Here is an 18,337-nt window from a genome sequence, read left to right on the forward strand (position 1 = left end):
TGAAGCCTCATAAGTTTCAAGGTTTTTGATATTAGCCTCAGCAAAAATATATATTTACTTTTCTGAAAATACATCATTTAAAAAAATTGATTTAAGTCTCTATACATGTTCCACTGGCTTAATTAAATCTATTAATATCATATATACATCTTTATTTATATAAGTAAGATAAAACTTGAAAAAACATACATCATCACACCATAATTGAATTAGTTTAATGAGCACAAGCAACCAATTTAAAACAAATATATGCAAACCTTTTTCCTTTGGGAACTAATATTGACATCAATATAAACAATACATTTAGATTTCACCGTGACTCTTAACATACAAATTATTGTCATTATTATTTCGCAACAAACTCATTAAATATCACACTAATTAAATTTAGAACAATCTCTCCTAATCTCTCCCTCTTTACCCGTCTTTACCCCAACCCTTCCAAGCTTCTTAATAGCTACTACAAATGCATCAAAGAACTTAGCACCATCATTAGCAAACTCAACAACTTTAGACTTTGAAGCATCATCATTGAACAAAACTTGATCAGAAGTTAATAACCCTTTTCCATTAACCAAGTTTTGGTAATAAATATTATCAAAAACAAATTGAGTTTGAGGATCAAGAGGAAGCACAATAGATGGATCAACATTTCTAGGGCACCCTGCAATTAATTCTTGTGCGTAGCTAGGGTTCAATGTGGGGTCCACTTGAGATGAGTATAAACGATCTGTGAATTGGTCACAATGTGAGAATCCAACCGTGTGTGCTCCTGAGAGTGCAATCATGTCGGTTTGGCTTAGGTTGTGTTTGGAGAAAATTGTGTTTAATTGATTAAGATTGAAAGTTGGTTTTGGAAGATTTGCTTCTACAGTTGATGCTTTTGAAATAAGTCCGTCTCTGCGTCCTAGCTCAACAGTGAATGAAGGGCCTCCAAGCTATATAAAAAATATAGCCACACACAAAAAATTAGAATATATATATATATATATATATATATATATATATATATATATATATATATATATATATGAGATTTAAGTAATTATACACTTTAGTAGGTTATAGAATTCATAAAATACTCTTCAAATAAGTTTTAAAAAGATTTAACAATTATTTTGTTCCTTTAAAAGGAGTTTGTCAACAATATTTTTATTTGTACCCAAGATGGGGTTATTAGATTAGAGAAACAAGGAATTTATCAAAAAGATAATTTAAAAGGAATAGATGATTTGAATTAATATTTAAAAAATATGTTAATTATTCTACGATCTGAAATATAAGACACTGTCAATTAATTTAAGAAAATTAAAAAATTGTAAGTTGTAATATTTATAAATAAAAATGAATATTCAATGAATCGATCTGTTTAACCTATTTTTTAAAATTTTATATATTAAATATTTTAGATTAATTCGTATATAGTTATTAATAAATCATAATATCTTGTCTCAGAGTTTGATCTGAGTTAGTTTATGATAAATAGATTAATCTAAAAAAAATTATATTTTTGCTAAATTTTTTTAATAATAATATAAAAATTTATTAGTTTTAAAAGCTAAAAAAATTACTATTATCAACAACTTTAAGTGATCTGTTGTAAGTATTAAGTATTAAAAATTGCTAAATGACATATAAAAACATTTTAAAGTGTTTTACTTAAACACAGCTTAAACACCCTCTGTAACAATTTGAAATCAATAACTACATTTTTCCACCTAAAAATTTATCATAAATTGAGTTATGAAAAAATAAGAGTACAGTTAATTATAAAAAAATTAAACAAATATCAAACATGTAAATCTAAAATGTAATTCACATAATTCATCGTATAAATCCTCAACAAGTAGACTGAGAAAAATTTAAATAAACTTATAGAAATTGTCTAAAACCCGCACGAATTAACTCTATTTTTAAAAGTATTAAATCTTTTGATGAGTTTGACAATTTAACTAGGATTTTGAGATGTCACTAAGTTTGTAATACATATTAAAAAAATGTGACGTAAAAAAGAAGACTTGTTAAAATGTGACATAATTAGATGATAGTGTTATATTTATTTATAGAATTAAAATAATAATATTACTTACCAGCACTATAACGTCTCTAGTGGCAAGTGCTAAAATGTCTGCACATGAAACAACTCCTGGGCAAAAAGCTTCGACTGCTTCTTTTGCTTTAATCACAGTGTCAAATCCATCTCCTGGTAGTGAAAGATTTTCTTTTGCATCTCTTTCTGCATCTCCGTTTGGTGAAGCTATCATAATTGATGCATCACATCCCTACACAAGAGATCACAATTATTCTTTAGTATAAACTATAAACCAAAAAGAATTGGGAGATATTGAACTTGTTTAAACTAGTTGTTCTCTAAATAAATGTTTTTTTTTCTTAGTCAATGTCTTCTAGTTGTAATATATTCTTCTGACATGGGATACTTTTGATTACCATGTCCATAATTTGTGTTGGAATTTTAAATTATTATATATATTTTAATTTGTTTAAAATAAATAAAATGTAAATAATTTTTTTATATAATATTATTTTAGATATTTCATTATTTTACTATAATTTATTTTAGATATTAAAATTTAAAAAGTCACTTAAAATTGAATTTATTTTAAATAATTTTTCAAAATTTTAATAATTTTAAAAAATTATGTGATTCTGAATATATTTTAATTTTCAATAATTTATAATAATCTTATTAAAAGTCAAATTTTTTATTTATAAAAAAATGAGCTGATATTATTTAATATTTAAAAAAATATTTAAAATCATTTAAAAAAAATATTATTTTTTTTTTTAAGTTAAAATAAACGGCCCTATTTCTTAGTATATTATATTTAGTCAATTACTTCTATAAATAAAATATGAGTCACGCATACCATTCCATTTTCCATATACGTTTTTGAAAATTTCTAATGGATGACATATTTAAGATTAAGACCTTGGAAAAAGAAGCATAAGCCTCCACCAGCCATAAAAGTCCTAATGCTATACATTTTTTATATTCACATTTCACCTAAAACGAGACTACTAATCTCTCCTTTTCAAAACTGGAGTTTCTATTTCCCGAATTTCATACCGTTGCAATTTTGTTCATAATTCTTGAGAGTAAAAGTAGTGGTTTTAGTTTTAAAAGCGATAATGTTATATATTTTTCTTTAAATTTGAAAATAAGTTTATAACTTTGGGTTGAGATCTAAATTACAACAACTTTCAATAATTAGAAGCCAAGAAAAGAAAATATATACAAATAAATGAGAAACTCTAGAACAATATATGAATTATAAAATTCAAATTATATACCTCAACAAAGCAATCATGCAAAAAGAGACGAAGAGTTGCTTGTCCAGTAGTAATTGTCTGAGTAAACTTGTTTGTCACTGCTTGAGACACCAACAGTTCTACATTAGGACAACTTGAAATGTAGAAATTCTCTACTAATTGCCCTTCTCCACTTGATAACATCATAAAAACCATAACCATAAACACAAACCTTATTATTTTCTCCATCTCTTGTAGCTTTTGTTAAATATATCTACAACTCTATTATACTTCTTCTATTTATATATATAGCTTATAGATCAATATACCACTATTATATGGCATAGGATATTACCTACTTACCCTCCAAACCAAACCAAACCACTTGTTATTATTGTTTATATAGTAACATATAGCTGGAAAATGTCTTGGTCTATGTTCAAGCTTTTGTCATTGTAACTTGTCAAAATGAAATTTTCCTCTTTAAGTTTTCACTTGCTATTTTATTAACATGCTAAATCAAGTGTTATTAGAAAATAGATATACGACTCCATTGTTGTTTTATGTTAAATAAGTTATTAACAAAACTCAGGGTCCCACAGGAGCATAGGGGAGAGCCTCCTTTAGATGTTTTCCTTATAAGACTTTTTATTTTTTGAGCAAGTCTTTATAAGACTATATTATTATTTATAGAAAATTATATATTCTTGTGAAAAGCTAGATAAGTGCATTTCATATGGTATATGTATAGAAACTTAATGTGTTTGGTAGTAAAATTAAATTATAATTTTTAATTTATATACAGTTCAGTTAAAAAATACAGGTGTGTGTTTTTCCTATAAGAGTAGGGAGGTTCAGATGCTTTAGTAGGTGTATAACATGTTTTGATGATGAGGACTTGTTCACGGAGGAGAGAAGTTATATATGGTGGTGTTTGAGGCTATTTAAGGGACCAACTAATGTGAGGTGAGATACCATGTGGTGGCCGGCGCTACTTGATTGCAGATGGGCGGTTAGATTAGTCGTATGTATTAAGGCAGTAACGTGTGTGGTGCTCTTTTAGTTGTGGAGAGTGTGTATGACTTAGAGTTTTTCTAATTCCCCTTTTGAGATGAGAGATATTTATAGAGGTCCTCTAGACCTATGATTTTCTTGGAAATGTTTGTTGTCCATCCATCAATGGTGGATTCTTGAACGCCTATTTTCAAGGGAGATGTGGGTCAGTAAAGACCTTGACTTTTCCTCTATCCAAGAAACGCTTTTCTCTCATGTTTCCCATAACGGGGAGATAGAAAACTCCAAGAGGATACATCCCTTTATAAAACACTCACTCGTCGCCTCTCCTTGGACCGTATAGAGGTATCGCCCTAGGCGAGACCCTCTATCATTATAACACTACACACATTAACACTCATTAGTTGTTGCAGCTAGCCTATTTTGACTAGTAATTTTTTTTCATAAATTTTACTTTTATTTTATCTTTAAAAAAAAGTGAATATATTGATTTATTATTATGATAATATACTTTAAAAATAATTAAAGTGTTTAGTTGAGGACGGTAGACAAATAAGTGTAAAGTTATATGTTGAACGTTTCTCAATCAAAGTAGGGTCAAGCAAGTGAAAAATTATTTCCAAATAAGGCAGAGCTGAGTCTTTCTAAGATTTATTGGGATCATGAGTCTCGTGATTTTAGGCAACTATTATGCGGTTAGTAGAATAGTTTCTTACAAAAATTCCATAATTCGTAAATCATTTGAAACATCCAATCAATCAAGTTAAGGAAACTACAATCGAGAGACATAGTATATTCCTCGGCTTGATCACTTGAAGACAAATAAATCATTGTTAGAGAGTTATCCACTTATCCTTGGATAATAACTCACAATTCAACAATAAATTTGGTAAACTTGATGGGACATTAAGGTCAGTACAACTAAAAAAATTCATTCACCAAATCAAGATTATGTTTGAGAAATACAATTTCGGTCTAAAAAAACCTTAGAAACATGAATCAACCAACAACAACCTGATGGACTTCCATAAACAGTGCAAATACCTACAATTGTGCCTCTTTCCATGACTTTTAGAGGAGCGTGAATTGACCCACTTGAGGAATCGGTGGTAATGACATTATCTTTTATTAGACAACAATTGGACAATAGGATATATTATATCTTGTGTGAGGTCTCTCAGAAACTTATGAACATCGTATGACATATTATTCATAATGAGGTCAAACAAGTCAAGGAGTTGGAAATCAAACAAGCAAATTTAGGTGATCGTTCTATCATATCTACCATATAGGGAGTTCAAAGGAATCAAGGCCAAAAAGGCATTTCTAATCAAAGTGTATCGATTAATACATTGGTAGGAAATTTACAGGTTCAACAAAATTCTAGACAACTGACACATTTTACTCTTTCTGATTTCCAATGTAGTATTTCTACCAAGGCAAACCTTTGGGGGAACCCAATGGAAATTGATACATACAATAAGATTAATGTTTAATTTTGACATGTACATATGGAAATAATTCCATTTGAGGTTATCATAAAAAAAATTATCGCAAGTATCACATTATGGAAACACTTTGCAGAAAAATAACATGTCCCATGATATATGATGGAATTTGGGCCCCGTAGCAAGAATCCAAAGGTTAGTTATGGATTATTTGACTTAACATACAGGGAAAATCTACCAATTTTTATTGGTTATTCGAGAAACGTACCTCTCATGGTCTGATATACCATTCTCATCCTCATTGGGGTTTAAGACACCTAGAACATATGTTTGTTGTGCTGGTGAACAAGAATAGATTACAGATTTACTTTACCAATGTAATACCCATGTGGTATTTTGAAATCCTGAGAGAAATAATATTGAGGTAAACAATGAATGGAATGGGGAAATCCACCCCTCCCATTAAATAATACATTGGCATCATCTTAAAGTTAATATTGAATAGAATAATGGAAAGAAGAGAGAAATACAACGGAAAGAAAATAAAAGATTGAAACTAAGGACATAAGGGATACAAAATCCGCACCTTAGATTTATCATGGTTCGACCTAAAACACTTGGCCTACTCCAAAGACCCCAAGAATTTCCTTCTTGAGATTTCCCCTAAAATCAACTTTGATATTTTACATGATCACCCCAAAACAATCATCAATTACAACTTGAGCTTTTGTACAAGATCATCCCATAAACCCTCTAACAACAATCAAAGATTTTATAGGTTCAACTTAAGAACCTTCACCCAGTATTTTTTCAGAATTATCTTGTAACCTTTAAATCATTTACAAATATATTATATAAGAGAATCATACTCTTGAATAAAACAAATTTTAGCACAACACCGATACAACAAAACTCTTAGGAGAAATATTTCACTCTTTTTGTACTAAGGAAACTCAAGTGAAAAAAAAGGAGTTTTGAGAAAGAAAGAGAGAAGAAAGAATAGTAGAAAAGTTTCTATTCAGAAAACTGATTTGAAATGAAATGATGAGATGACTCATTCATATAGGATAAAATATGGCTAAAAAGGAAACATTCATGGCCTTTTTTAATGATTTAGTCAAATAATCTTAGATGATAATTGATTAACCAATCCAAATTAGAAAATTCTAACTTTTGGTGTCACCTAATTGATTAACAACTTTCTTAATCAAATAAGAGGCGTTAATAATGGATTAAATCGGTTAGAGGAAGCTCTTAATCGGTTAACTAGTGTAAAATGCATTCCTAATAGATTAACCAAGCTTTTAATCAATTAAAGGCATGCTCTGAAAGGTTTTAAGAGATTTTAGCAAAATATAAAAGGGGTTTGAAAAGCATTTTTTGTGTGTGCACATTTCCTAGTGCTTAAGAATTACTCTTGTTCCTTTTACAGTAAATTGATCAAGACTATGAAAAACCCAAAGTGCGAGACCAAGGAAGCTTTCACACTTTAATATATTCAAGCTTAAAGATCATAAATTTAATTCTTCAAGTCCCTTGTTTGATTCCACAATGTCAAACACTTTCAACTAGAACTTAATATATTTGACTAATGAAGCTCGGGGTATCTTGTTTTGATACCATCATCAAGAACCACTAGATAGTTGCGATCAACTCCCCCATTGACAGTTGTCACCAAGAATTTCTTGAATGATTAACATAAAATGTCGTTTGACTTATGGAGTTTTCATATTTTAAACCGAGTGATCGTTTTCATCATCAAAACCAAACGACATTTATATTTGCATAACACATAGATCCAAAGTAATAGTATCACATCTAATGTACTTTAAACAACAAGTAGATAGATTGACTAATGATTTAATTTAGAAGTTTAGAACGAAGGTTTAAAAATTTTGAGTTCAATTTCCTAACGTAGAATATGCATTAATGACAATCATTGTCCTGCACCATTTAATAAAAGAGAAATTTTTATGACGATAAGAAACGATCTAGAGGGGGGGGGGGGGTGAATAGATCCCAAGTTAAAAAAACTTTACAAAAGTTGTTTTTAAAAATTTAACGACTAGCGAAAGTGACCCGGATCGAATCGTCTAAACCAAACCGCTATCGAAAAGCTCGGATATGCGCATATAGGATCAAAGTATGATAATAAGAACAAATTTGATCAAAATACTTTCAACCAGAACACATTGAATGATATACTAAAAGAAAGGTATATTTCCAATGACAAAAACACAAAAGTGAAATTGAGACAAATTATCGAACATCTTGTGTGTAATCTATTTTGTTTAGAATTTTATATGGTTTTGTTGATCTTCAAATTGAAACACAATCTAATAGATTGTGATCAACTCAATAAAACCTTTTTCGAAAGCTTATCAAAAGGTTTAACCAAACATATTAATTGCACGATCAATGAATTCAACAATTTACAAATGAAACATAAAAGTGTGTGTGTGTGTGTGTGTGTGTGTGTGTGAGAGAGAGAGAGAGAGAGAGAGAGAGAGAGAGAGAGTACACAAGGATTTATTTAGGCAGTTGCCCAATCCTCCCCGCTTTGGGTACGTCTTCCCTCAATTAAAAATCAATTAGAGATAATGAAAATAACCTTACTTTGCAAAATTAGAATACAAGATAAATGTAGCAATCAAACCCTACAAACCCTATGTTTGATGTTGATTCCAACACTTTCTTTTCCCTTAATCCGAGCTTGATCAAGTCACCCAACAATATCAATTTGATCCACCATCTCACGCTACTCCTTTACAAGAAACCCTCATTCTTCAAATCTTTCACTCGTCCATATCCAAATTGCGAATTGTTGTAACCTAAGATTTACCAAGATGATCCACCATCTCACGCCACTCCTTTGCAAGAAACCTCTATTCTTCAAAGCTTTCACTCGATCGAATCCAACTTGCATAATCTTGTCCAAAACCTTCAAATCCCCAATTAATCTTGAAGGAAAACCTCAGCTTGGTTTTCTTATTTGAAACCCTCAAATATCTCAACCCAAATTAATAATTCAACAACCTAAATTGGGTGTTATCAACACTTATTCTAGATGGCACCCAAACAAAGAATGATTATGTGTAGTTTGTATGTGTGTATTCATAGAACATAGATTGAAGATGAAGAGAACCCTTTGAAATCCTAGTTTCGTATGTGATTTTCTCAAAATCACTAAAAGAAATTATACATGTCTAAAGTATTTATATGTATGCAATTTGGAGGCAAAAGTAATGCAAAAGATTTGAAAAAATCATGAGTTTTTGGAAAAATGCATTGCATGTGTCGACCTATTTAAGTCATGTGTCGACACATTTGATGTATGTGTCGATTTGTATAGGTCATGTGTCAACACATACAGTCAGCACAGCAAACAGAAGCTACAGACTTTAAAAATGACTTACATATGTCGACTCATAACTCGTATGTGTTGACTCATAGAAAACATTTTCTTCTATGTGTCGACTTATAACATGTATGTGTCGACACGTAGATCGCTTTTCCCATAAAATCCTATTTTTATTAATGCATGAAACCTTTCCTAAATCATTTCAAAATGTTTTTATGCTCCCTAATGCAAAGATTCACATTAAGACTCAGAGGATAATGTCCAACATACATAAACTCTAAAGTATACTAGTTTTGACATCATACAAAATACATCTAATGGAATGTTGACTCACATACTTCCCATTTTTTATGATGGAAAAACTTGAGACGGTGTGTTTCGTGTGTTCATGAAGGCTCCCTCTGAATGTATGCATCCCAACCCCATATTGAAGATGCTTCTCCCTCATTGACAACATCAAAAAGAGATAAAATAATTTGTGAAAAGTGTCTTATATCACACATAAACCCATATAACACACAGAGGCACTTGCAAAGATAAGATCATCAATAACACAACACTCATATATAATGATGTAAATATTGAAAATGCATAAACGTAAATAAAAAAAATTAGGCAACAATATGACATAGTTGCCACAAATCATGCCAAATAAGATAACAATAAACATGAAAGATGAAGGATACAATGAAATTAAAAACTCTTGGGTTGCTACAAAAAGCAACACGTTTACGTGACATATACCTTTGGTGCTCCCGAATGCTGCACACACATGTGCTCTAGCAAGGCGAATATTTAGATTTATCACCACTCGAACAAAAACGGAAATGTTATCATAACCATGACACACTAAAACAATTTTGTTGACAGTATAACATGTTCAAACATATTTTATATTGGAATAGATAAACAACAATCTCACGTATATCATGCAAGAACTAATAATAGATAACATGCTTATACACAAAGAACATATTTCAAGTATGGAAGAAGAATACCATGAAGTCACTATAAGAATATAAATTGAAATACATCAATTGAAAATTTTGGAAGTGAACATACATGATATATTCATACATCAAGCGTATCAAGCATTTGTAACATAGACAACATGCAAAAGTAAAAAGCTTACTTTCAAAGAGGGAAAATGGAACAATATTACCTCGCATATGAATTGATGAAGGATGAACTCATATGTGATTGAACTTCCAAGGAAAGTTAGAGCAAAAGTATATAAAGTGCATGCAACAAATCATATTTATGCAATATTTGAGATATCAAGTATGCCCAATTCCCTTCTAATGTTGAAAAATGGTTCAGCCGCAAGAGGTTTTGTAAAGATATCTGCAAGTTAATTTTTGCTATCAACATGCTCAAATAAGACATCTTCTTTTTCAACATGGTCATGTAGGAAGGATGATGTATCTCAATATGTTTAGTGCGAGAGTGTAACACTGGATTTTTTGTTAGATTAATATCATTAATGTTGTCGCACATAATAGGAATATGTTGTAGTTTAATATCAAAATCAAGTAGTTGTTGTTTGAGCCATAATATTTGAGCCCAAAAACTACTGGTTGTGACGTATTCCACTCGGCAGTTGGCAAAGCAACGAAAACCTATTTCTTGCTATGCCAACTTACTAAGGAGTTTGAAAACATGTGGCAAGTTCCACTAGTACTTTTCCTATTTAATTTGCAACCGGAAAAATAGGAATCAATATAACCAATCAAATTACAATCGCTTCCTTTAGAATACTAAAGCCCATACTTGGATGTACCATTGATGTATTAAAGAATATGTTTTATGGCTTTTAAATGTGATTCCTTAGGAGCCGATTGATAACGACCGCACATACACACATTAAACATAATGTTCACCCTAGATGTAGTAAGATATAGAAGAGATACAATCATACCTTTATACTTCTTGATATTAACATCCTTACCATTTTCCTCTTTTTCCAAGTTACCATTTGTGGGCATTGGAGTGTCAATCGATTTTGCATCTTCCATACCAAATTTCTTTAGCAATTCGTTGCAATATTTTGTTTGACACATGAACGTCCCTTAGTTGAGTGGCTTGATTTGAAGACCAAGGAAGTAGTTTAACTCCCCCACGAGACTCATCTCAAACTCACCATGCATTAACTTAGAAAACTCCTTGACTAATTGCATATTAGTGGAACCAAAGATGATATCGTCGACATAAATTAAAATAGAAGAGTATGCTTTCCTTGAAGGGCTTAATGAAAAGTGTAGTATCTACCTTCCCTCTAGAGTATCCTTGATCGATTAAAAACTTACTAAGTCGCTCATACCAAGTCCTAGGTGCTTGTTTGAGACCATATAAAGCTCTTTTTAGTTTATAAACATGATTAGGATACTCATGATTTTCAAAACCGGGAGGTTGTGAAACATACACTTCTTCATTATATATCCATTAAGGAAAGTACTTTTCACGTCCATTTGAAATAACTTGAAATCTTTGGATAAAGCATAAGCTATTAAAAGGCGTATAACCTCGAGGTGAGCAACCAAAGCATAAGTTTCCTTATAATCAATGCCCTCCTCTTGGATATAACCTTGAGCCACTAGTCGGGCTTTCTTCGTAGTTATTACTCCGCTTTCGTCGAGTTTATTTCTAAACACCCATTTGGTGCCGATAACTTGATGATTTCTTGGATGAGGGATAAGGTCCTAAACATCATTTCTTTTAAACTGTTTTAATTCATCTTGCATGGCCATAAGCCAATGCTAATTAAGTAAGGCATCTTTGGCGTTTTTAGGTTTAACTTGTGAAACTGATGCAAAGTGATAACAAAAATTACTTATCTTGGAGAGTGTTGTCACGCCTTTGGTGATGTATTCAAGTATGTTGTCAATTGATGATCCTTGGAGGTTCTTTAATCCAAAGGAAGATCGTCTGTTGTAGCTAGACTTTCAACCTTCTCATTTTCATAATCGTTATCTTCTTCTTTCTCATATTCCACCACTTTAGGCTGATCAATTCCTTTTTCGGGTTCTTTGAGAATGTCTTGTGAAGATACACCTACATCATGAAAAGAGACACCTTTCTCAACATTTCTCAAATAAGATTCATTAAAAGTGATGTGTACCGACTCTTCAACAATAAGTTATATTTTGTTATAAACCCTATAAGTTTTGCCCGACTTTCCAAGATTATCCTTTCCATTGTTTAAAATAAAACATTTGCATCTGAAAACATGAAGATGCGATAAATTTGGTTTTCTACCCTTTAGTAGTTCATAGGGAGTTTTGTATAAAATAGGACTTTTTAGTACCCTATTTAATACATAAGATGTCGTGCTAATAGCATCGGCCCAGAAATACTTAGGTGGATTACCCTCATTGACTATAGTTCTAGCCAACTTCTCTAAAACATAATTTTTGTGCTCCATAACACCGTTTTGATGTGGAGTACTTGGTGGGGAAAAATTAGCTCAATGCCATGTTTATCACAATACTTCTCAAAGAGGTCGTTTTCAAATTCATCTCAATGATCGCTTCAGATAACAACTATTTTTAAATTCATCTTATTTTGGAATAACCTTGCAAATTGTGCGAAAGCCAAAAAAGTCTCATCTTTACTATAGAAAAATATGACCCAACAAAATATCGAGTAATCATCTGCTATCAAAAAACCTTAGTAATTACCACCTATGCTTTTGGTTCTTGAAGGACCAAAGAGATACATATGAAGAAGCTTAAGAGGTCTCAAAGTTGAAACATTTTTTTTCGATTGAAACGAGACTCTTGTTTGCTTACCCATTTGACATGCATCACATAGATGGTCTTTTGAAAAGTTTATTTTTGGTAGACCGGTTACTAAATATTTTGAAGCCACTTTGTTTAGTAAATCAAAGTTGACATGAGCTAGGCGTCTATGCAATAACTAAGAGTCTTCACTGATAGTCACTAGACACTTAGTTCCTATCAAGGATACATCATATAAGTTAAGCATATATGTGTTATTAACCCTTAAGCCTTTAAACATATAATATTTATTTTCATTATGTTCAAACAAGCAACAAGTATTTATAAAAGTTACTTTAAAGCTCTTTTCGCATAGTTGACTAATGCTAAGGAGATTGTGTTTAAGACCTTCAATTAACATAACATCAGAGATAGTAGTAGACGAGAGATTACCTACACTACCTTTCCAAGTATTGCTCCCTTGTTGTTGTCTCCATAGGTAACGAAACCCTTCTTCTTTGGTACAAAGTCAATGAATATAGATAAGGCGCCAATCATATGTCTTGAGCATCCACTATCGAGACACCATATTTTCTTTGTAGAGCCAAAACATTCAACCTATAGAATAAAACAAGAGTAATAGGTACCCAATTTTCATTGGGTCCTTGAGAGTGAGTGAAATCAAGGTTGCATTTGGGTAACCATTGAAAAACACATTTAGGAATAAAAAATCTCATAAACTTACATTTTTCAATAGTATGACCTTTCTTGTAACAATAATGACAAGATAATCTGTGATGAGGTGTACCTTTGCTATTTGAGTCCTTTTCAACATATATATACTTTTTATATGAAGGGTTCAAAGGTCGTTTAAAATTTGATGGGTCAATAGAAAATGTAATTTTAGTTGTAATTCCTTGTCAAATTTAGCTTGAAGAGAATTTACCTCTTTTTTCCAAATGTGACAAGTTTCACAACCAAAACATGAAGGTTCTTCATCCTCATTCTTGTCTTTTTGAATATCTACCATATATTTCTTAAGAGCTTCCATATTGTTTTCGGTTTCTAAAACTTTAGTTTCTAAGTGTGAAAAGATTATTTTGTTTGAAGCTAAATTTTTAAAAGCGTCTACGGCTTCTCCATGTTGATTTTCAAAAGTTGTTTGTAATTAAGAATAAGATAGCTCATTCATAGATTCAAGGTTAAAATGACTTACATTCTTCTTCTTCTTTTTGTTGTCCATGAAGCAAAGCTTGGCTGATTCGATACTTGAACTTGAGCTTTCATCACTTGAAGAATCACTTTCACTTTCCCAAGTAATATAAGCTCTTCTAGACTTTCTAGATTTCTTGTGATGGCCATTCTCTTTGTCTTTCTTGATAAAAGGATAATCCAACCTATAATGACTAATTTTTCCATAATTGTAGCATGAACTTCTAAGTTTACACTTCTTATTCTCATCTTCCTTTTAGGAGTGCTTGACTCCATTTTTTCTTATATACATATGGTACCTTTTGAAGAACAACTCCATCTTTCCATCATCAGAATTCTCGTCATCTCTTGTTTCACAATCACTTTGCTCATTGGTTGATGACTTTGAACTCAAATCCTTTAGAGCAATAAACTTATTTTCTACTTCATTGTTTTTACCTTTCTCCCTATTTATCTTTTTCTCATGCTCTTTTCATGTTTTCCAAGCAAGTAAGTTCTTGCTCATGTTATTCTAGCTTTGTAAATAAAGTTTTAAGATCATTCGCTTCTTTTATTGCGAAGACCTTAGGTTTCCATTCCATATTAAGACACCTCAAAACTTTATTAGTAGCAATATCATTGGAAATAGGCTTACTTAGAGCATTCAAGTGATTTATAAGATGTGTGAACCTCTTTTGCATGTCAGCAATGGTTTCACCATGCTTCATGCGAAATAGTTCAAACTCTTGATTTAAGGTATTGATCCTAACTTGTTTGAATTCATTAATTCCCTCATGGGAAATTTCTAATGTGTACCACATAGCTTTGGCGGTTTCACAATGGGAAACACGATAATATTCATCAACCCCAAGTGCGGATATGAGAATATTTTGTGCCTTCCAATCATGTGACCACAATTTCTTATCATTATCATTCCATTGTGGTTAGGGTTTTTGTACAACAACACCTTCACCATTGGTCTTTGTAATTTGATTATGACCATTAGTAATGATTTCCCAAACACCCTTACTAGATATGTATATGTATACAAGCTTTCCAATAGCCGTAGTTTTCATCGATAAAAGTGGGTTCTCTATTGTACACCCCTTTAGGTTCGGTAACCATTATCTAACAAGCGGATATTGAAGCACGGAATTAACCGGAGCTTGTGATACCACTTGTTAGACGATTAGAAACAATCTCGGGGGGGGGGGGGGGTGAATAGATCCCAAGTTAAAAAAACTTTACAAAAATTGTTTTAAAAAATTTAACGGCTATCGAAAGTGACCTGGATCGAATCATCTAAACCAAATAGCTTTCTAAAAGCTCGGATATGTGTATATAGGATCAAAGTATGGTAATAAGAACAAATTTGATCAAAATACTTTCAACCACAACCAATTTAATTCTATACTAAAAGTAAGGTCTATTCCCAATGACAAAAACACAAAAGTGCAATTAAGACAAATTACAAACACCTTGTGTGAAATCTATTGCGTTTAGAATTTTGTATGGTTTTATTGATCTTCAAATTCAAACACAATCTAATGGATTATGATCAACTCAACAACAAAAGCTTATCAAAAGGTTTAAACAAACGTATTAATTGCATAATCGATGAATTCAACAATTTGCAAATGAAACGTAAGAGAGAGAGAGAGAGAGAGAGAGAAAGAGTACACAAGGATTTGTTTAGGAATTCCCCATCGGCCTCGCTATAGGTACGTCTACCCTCAATTCGAACTCGAATTGATATAATGAAAATTAACCTTACTTTACAAAATTAGAATACAAGAGAAATGTAGCAATCTAACCCTACAAACCATGTGTTTGATGTTAATTCTAACACTTTTTCTTCCCTTGATCTAAGCTTGATCGAGTCACCCAACAATACCAATTTGACCCTCTGTCTCACGCTACTCCTTTGCCAGAAACCCACGTTATTCAAAGTTTTCACTCGATCGGATCCAAATTTTGAATTGTTGTAACCTAAGATTTACCAAAATGATTCACCGTCTCACACTACTCCTTTGCAAGAAACCTTCATTTTTCAAAGCTTTCACTCAATCGAATCCAAATTGCATAATCTTGTCCAAAAGCTTCAAATTTCCAATTGATCTTGAAGGAAAACCCCAACTTGGTTTTCTTATTTGAAACCCTCAAAGATCTCAACCCAATTTATAATTCAACAAACAAAATTGGACATTATCAACACTGATTCTAGATAGCATCCAAACAAAGAATGATTATGTGTAGTTTGTTTGTGTGTATGCATAAAACGTAGGTTGAAGATGAAAAGGACTCTTTGAAATCCCGGTTTCATATTTGATTTTCTCAAAATAACTAAAATAAATGATGCATTTATTAAGTATTTATATTTATGCAAGTTAGAGGCAAAAGGAATATAAAATATTTGAAAAAAATCATGAATTTTTGGAAAAATGTGTTGCACGTGTCGACCTATGTAAGTTATGTGTCAACACATTTGATGCATGTGTCGACCTGTATAGGTCATGTGTCGACACATATAGTCGGCACATCAAACAGAAGCTACATGCTTTAAAAATAACTTACATATGTCGACTCATAACTCATATGTGTCGACTCATAGAAAATATTTTCTTCTATGTTCGACCTATAGCACATATGTGTCGGCACATAAACTATTTTTCCCATAAATACCTATTTTTGATGCATAAAACCTTTTCTAAATCATTTCAAAATGCTTTATGCTTCCTAATCCAAAGATGCACATTAAGACTCAGATGATCTCGTCCAATATACATAAACGCTAAAATATCCTAGTTTTGACATCATACAAAATACATCTAGCGCAAAGTTGCACTCATAAAATTAGTCGTGCAAGCTTTTAGATGATATGAAAAATTGGCTTCTACGGCGAGATGCATTGGATAGTTCGTCTTGAAGTGGAAGAAGAAGTGTGTTAGCCAGTGAAGGGGATCATATCTGTTCATCCTCGATGGTATAGAAAATTATGATGGCCATAAGTCAGGTGACGCCATGATAGATATATTAGCAATTGAGACTAAAATGAAAAATCTATTTTTTCTTCCCTTGAAACCATAGTTCTAAAGTCCTTGCTTGGGTCTCCTTAACCTTGAGTTAGCCCTGTTACAAGACAATCATTAATTTTTTGTTTGCCCGATGATTTACTCCAAACAGGGCTAACAAAGGAATTAGAATTCAATATCTGTTACATTCAAACCCAGCAACAAACTCTTGGAGCATTTTATCCCTCTGAACAATGTGAGAGAAAGGACCCTCCAAGATTTCTATCACAACAAGGTCATTCATGAACCGTTCTCCCTTAAGGGAAACATAACGGGGGAACGATCTTGAAAGATGGTGCCATACATACATGCGAATACCACAACCCAAAATTAGAAATATATATTTGGCCACCATACATGCGAATACCACAACCCAAAATTAGAAATATATAAGTTAATCCAAGAGGACCAACTACAAAGATACGTGTAAGGTAAATCCTAGAACCCAAGAAAAAAGGAGACAGATATAAGGATATTTCTCCAGAGACATCCTCACCTAGGAGACATCAAATCCAAGAAGAAAGACATGAACCTGAATCAGAACAAACATGCAGGGCTTTGTCACATGTTCAATCTAAAGTCAAACAACCTGAATTCCCTCCATTGAACTCAGACCTCCTCCGTCGTGCCAGAGGTCGCCTCTGGCGGCGACGGATCCTTAACATCCTAAAAGACTACATCAATGTCTTCACATTTCCAACATGAATCCAAATATCACCATGACGAAACTCAATTCATCATATATCCTCTGAATCGAAGCTACGAATTGAAGAACCCTAACATTTAGAATCATAATTAAATTCTCCTCTTATGGAGTCAAAGCCCTAGAGGTTAGGGCTTTGATTCCCCTAAACCTCCTCTACATCAGGGTAATAAACATGAAGATAAATATTGGAGAAAGATGAAGCAACTCGCCGGAGTTCAGGTAAAGTGTTCTAAAACCTTCGAATCTTATTTTTCTTTCCACTCCTTTTTCTTCTTCTTCTACCAAGGAACTTCTTCTATGAGAAAATCAGAGAGAGCTCGATACTGAATTAAGCTTGATGAGGGAGTATAGCTTGCGCATGTTGAAGCTTCGGTGTGATGCTTCAATGGTTGCTGAAGAGGACCTTTGGGTGAGGGTAGTGGAGAGAGATTGCAAAGGTTCTGAGAGCAAAATCAGAGTATGTGTAAGCGTGTATTCGAAAAATGGACTGAGGGTGAATAAGAGGTTATATAGGGAATAGGTTCAGATCAAATGGAGGTCTGGGAGAGAGGTTAGCAGTT

General features: G+C 32.2%; 1 protein-coding gene across 1 annotated transcript; it reads right to left on the bottom strand.

Moving 5' to 3' along the window:
• Nucleotides 1-248: 248 nt before the first annotated feature.
• LOC127128235 (peroxidase 55) lies at nucleotides 249-3,588 on the bottom strand. Its single transcript, XM_051057457.1, has 3 exons — nucleotides 3,313-3,588; nucleotides 2,091-2,282; nucleotides 249-938 (listed from the first exon to the last, which is right to left on the bottom strand). Exons 1-3 carry the CDS (start codon nucleotides 3,517-3,519, stop codon nucleotides 378-380), a joined length of 960 nt encoding a protein of 319 aa, XP_050913414.1. The 5' UTR covers nucleotides 3,520-3,588; the 3' UTR covers nucleotides 249-377.
• Between the last annotated feature and the right edge of the window lie 14,749 nt (nucleotides 3,589-18,337).

Source organism: Lathyrus oleraceus, chromosome 3 (assembly GCF_024323335.1).
Source record: "Lathyrus oleraceus cultivar Zhongwan6 chromosome 3, CAAS_Psat_ZW6_1.0, whole genome shotgun sequence".
Lineage (NCBI taxonomy): Eukaryota > Viridiplantae > Streptophyta > Magnoliopsida > Fabales > Fabaceae > Lathyrus > Lathyrus oleraceus.

Bases quoted from the DNA above. Each gene is read 5' to 3' on its own strand.
- LOC127128235 (XM_051057457.1), bottom strand. From the start codon at position 3,519: ATGGAGAAAATAATAAGGTTTGTGTTTATGGTTATGGTTTTTATGATG. The intron at 2,283-3,312 runs GTATATAATTTG...TCTCTTGTGTAG, and splicing joins TGCATGATTGCTTTGTTGAG to GGATGTGATGCATCAATTAT. The intron at 939-2,090 runs GTAAGTAATATT...TTTTTTATATAG, and splicing joins CTAGAGACGTTATAGTGCTG to CTTGGAGGCCCTTCATTCAC.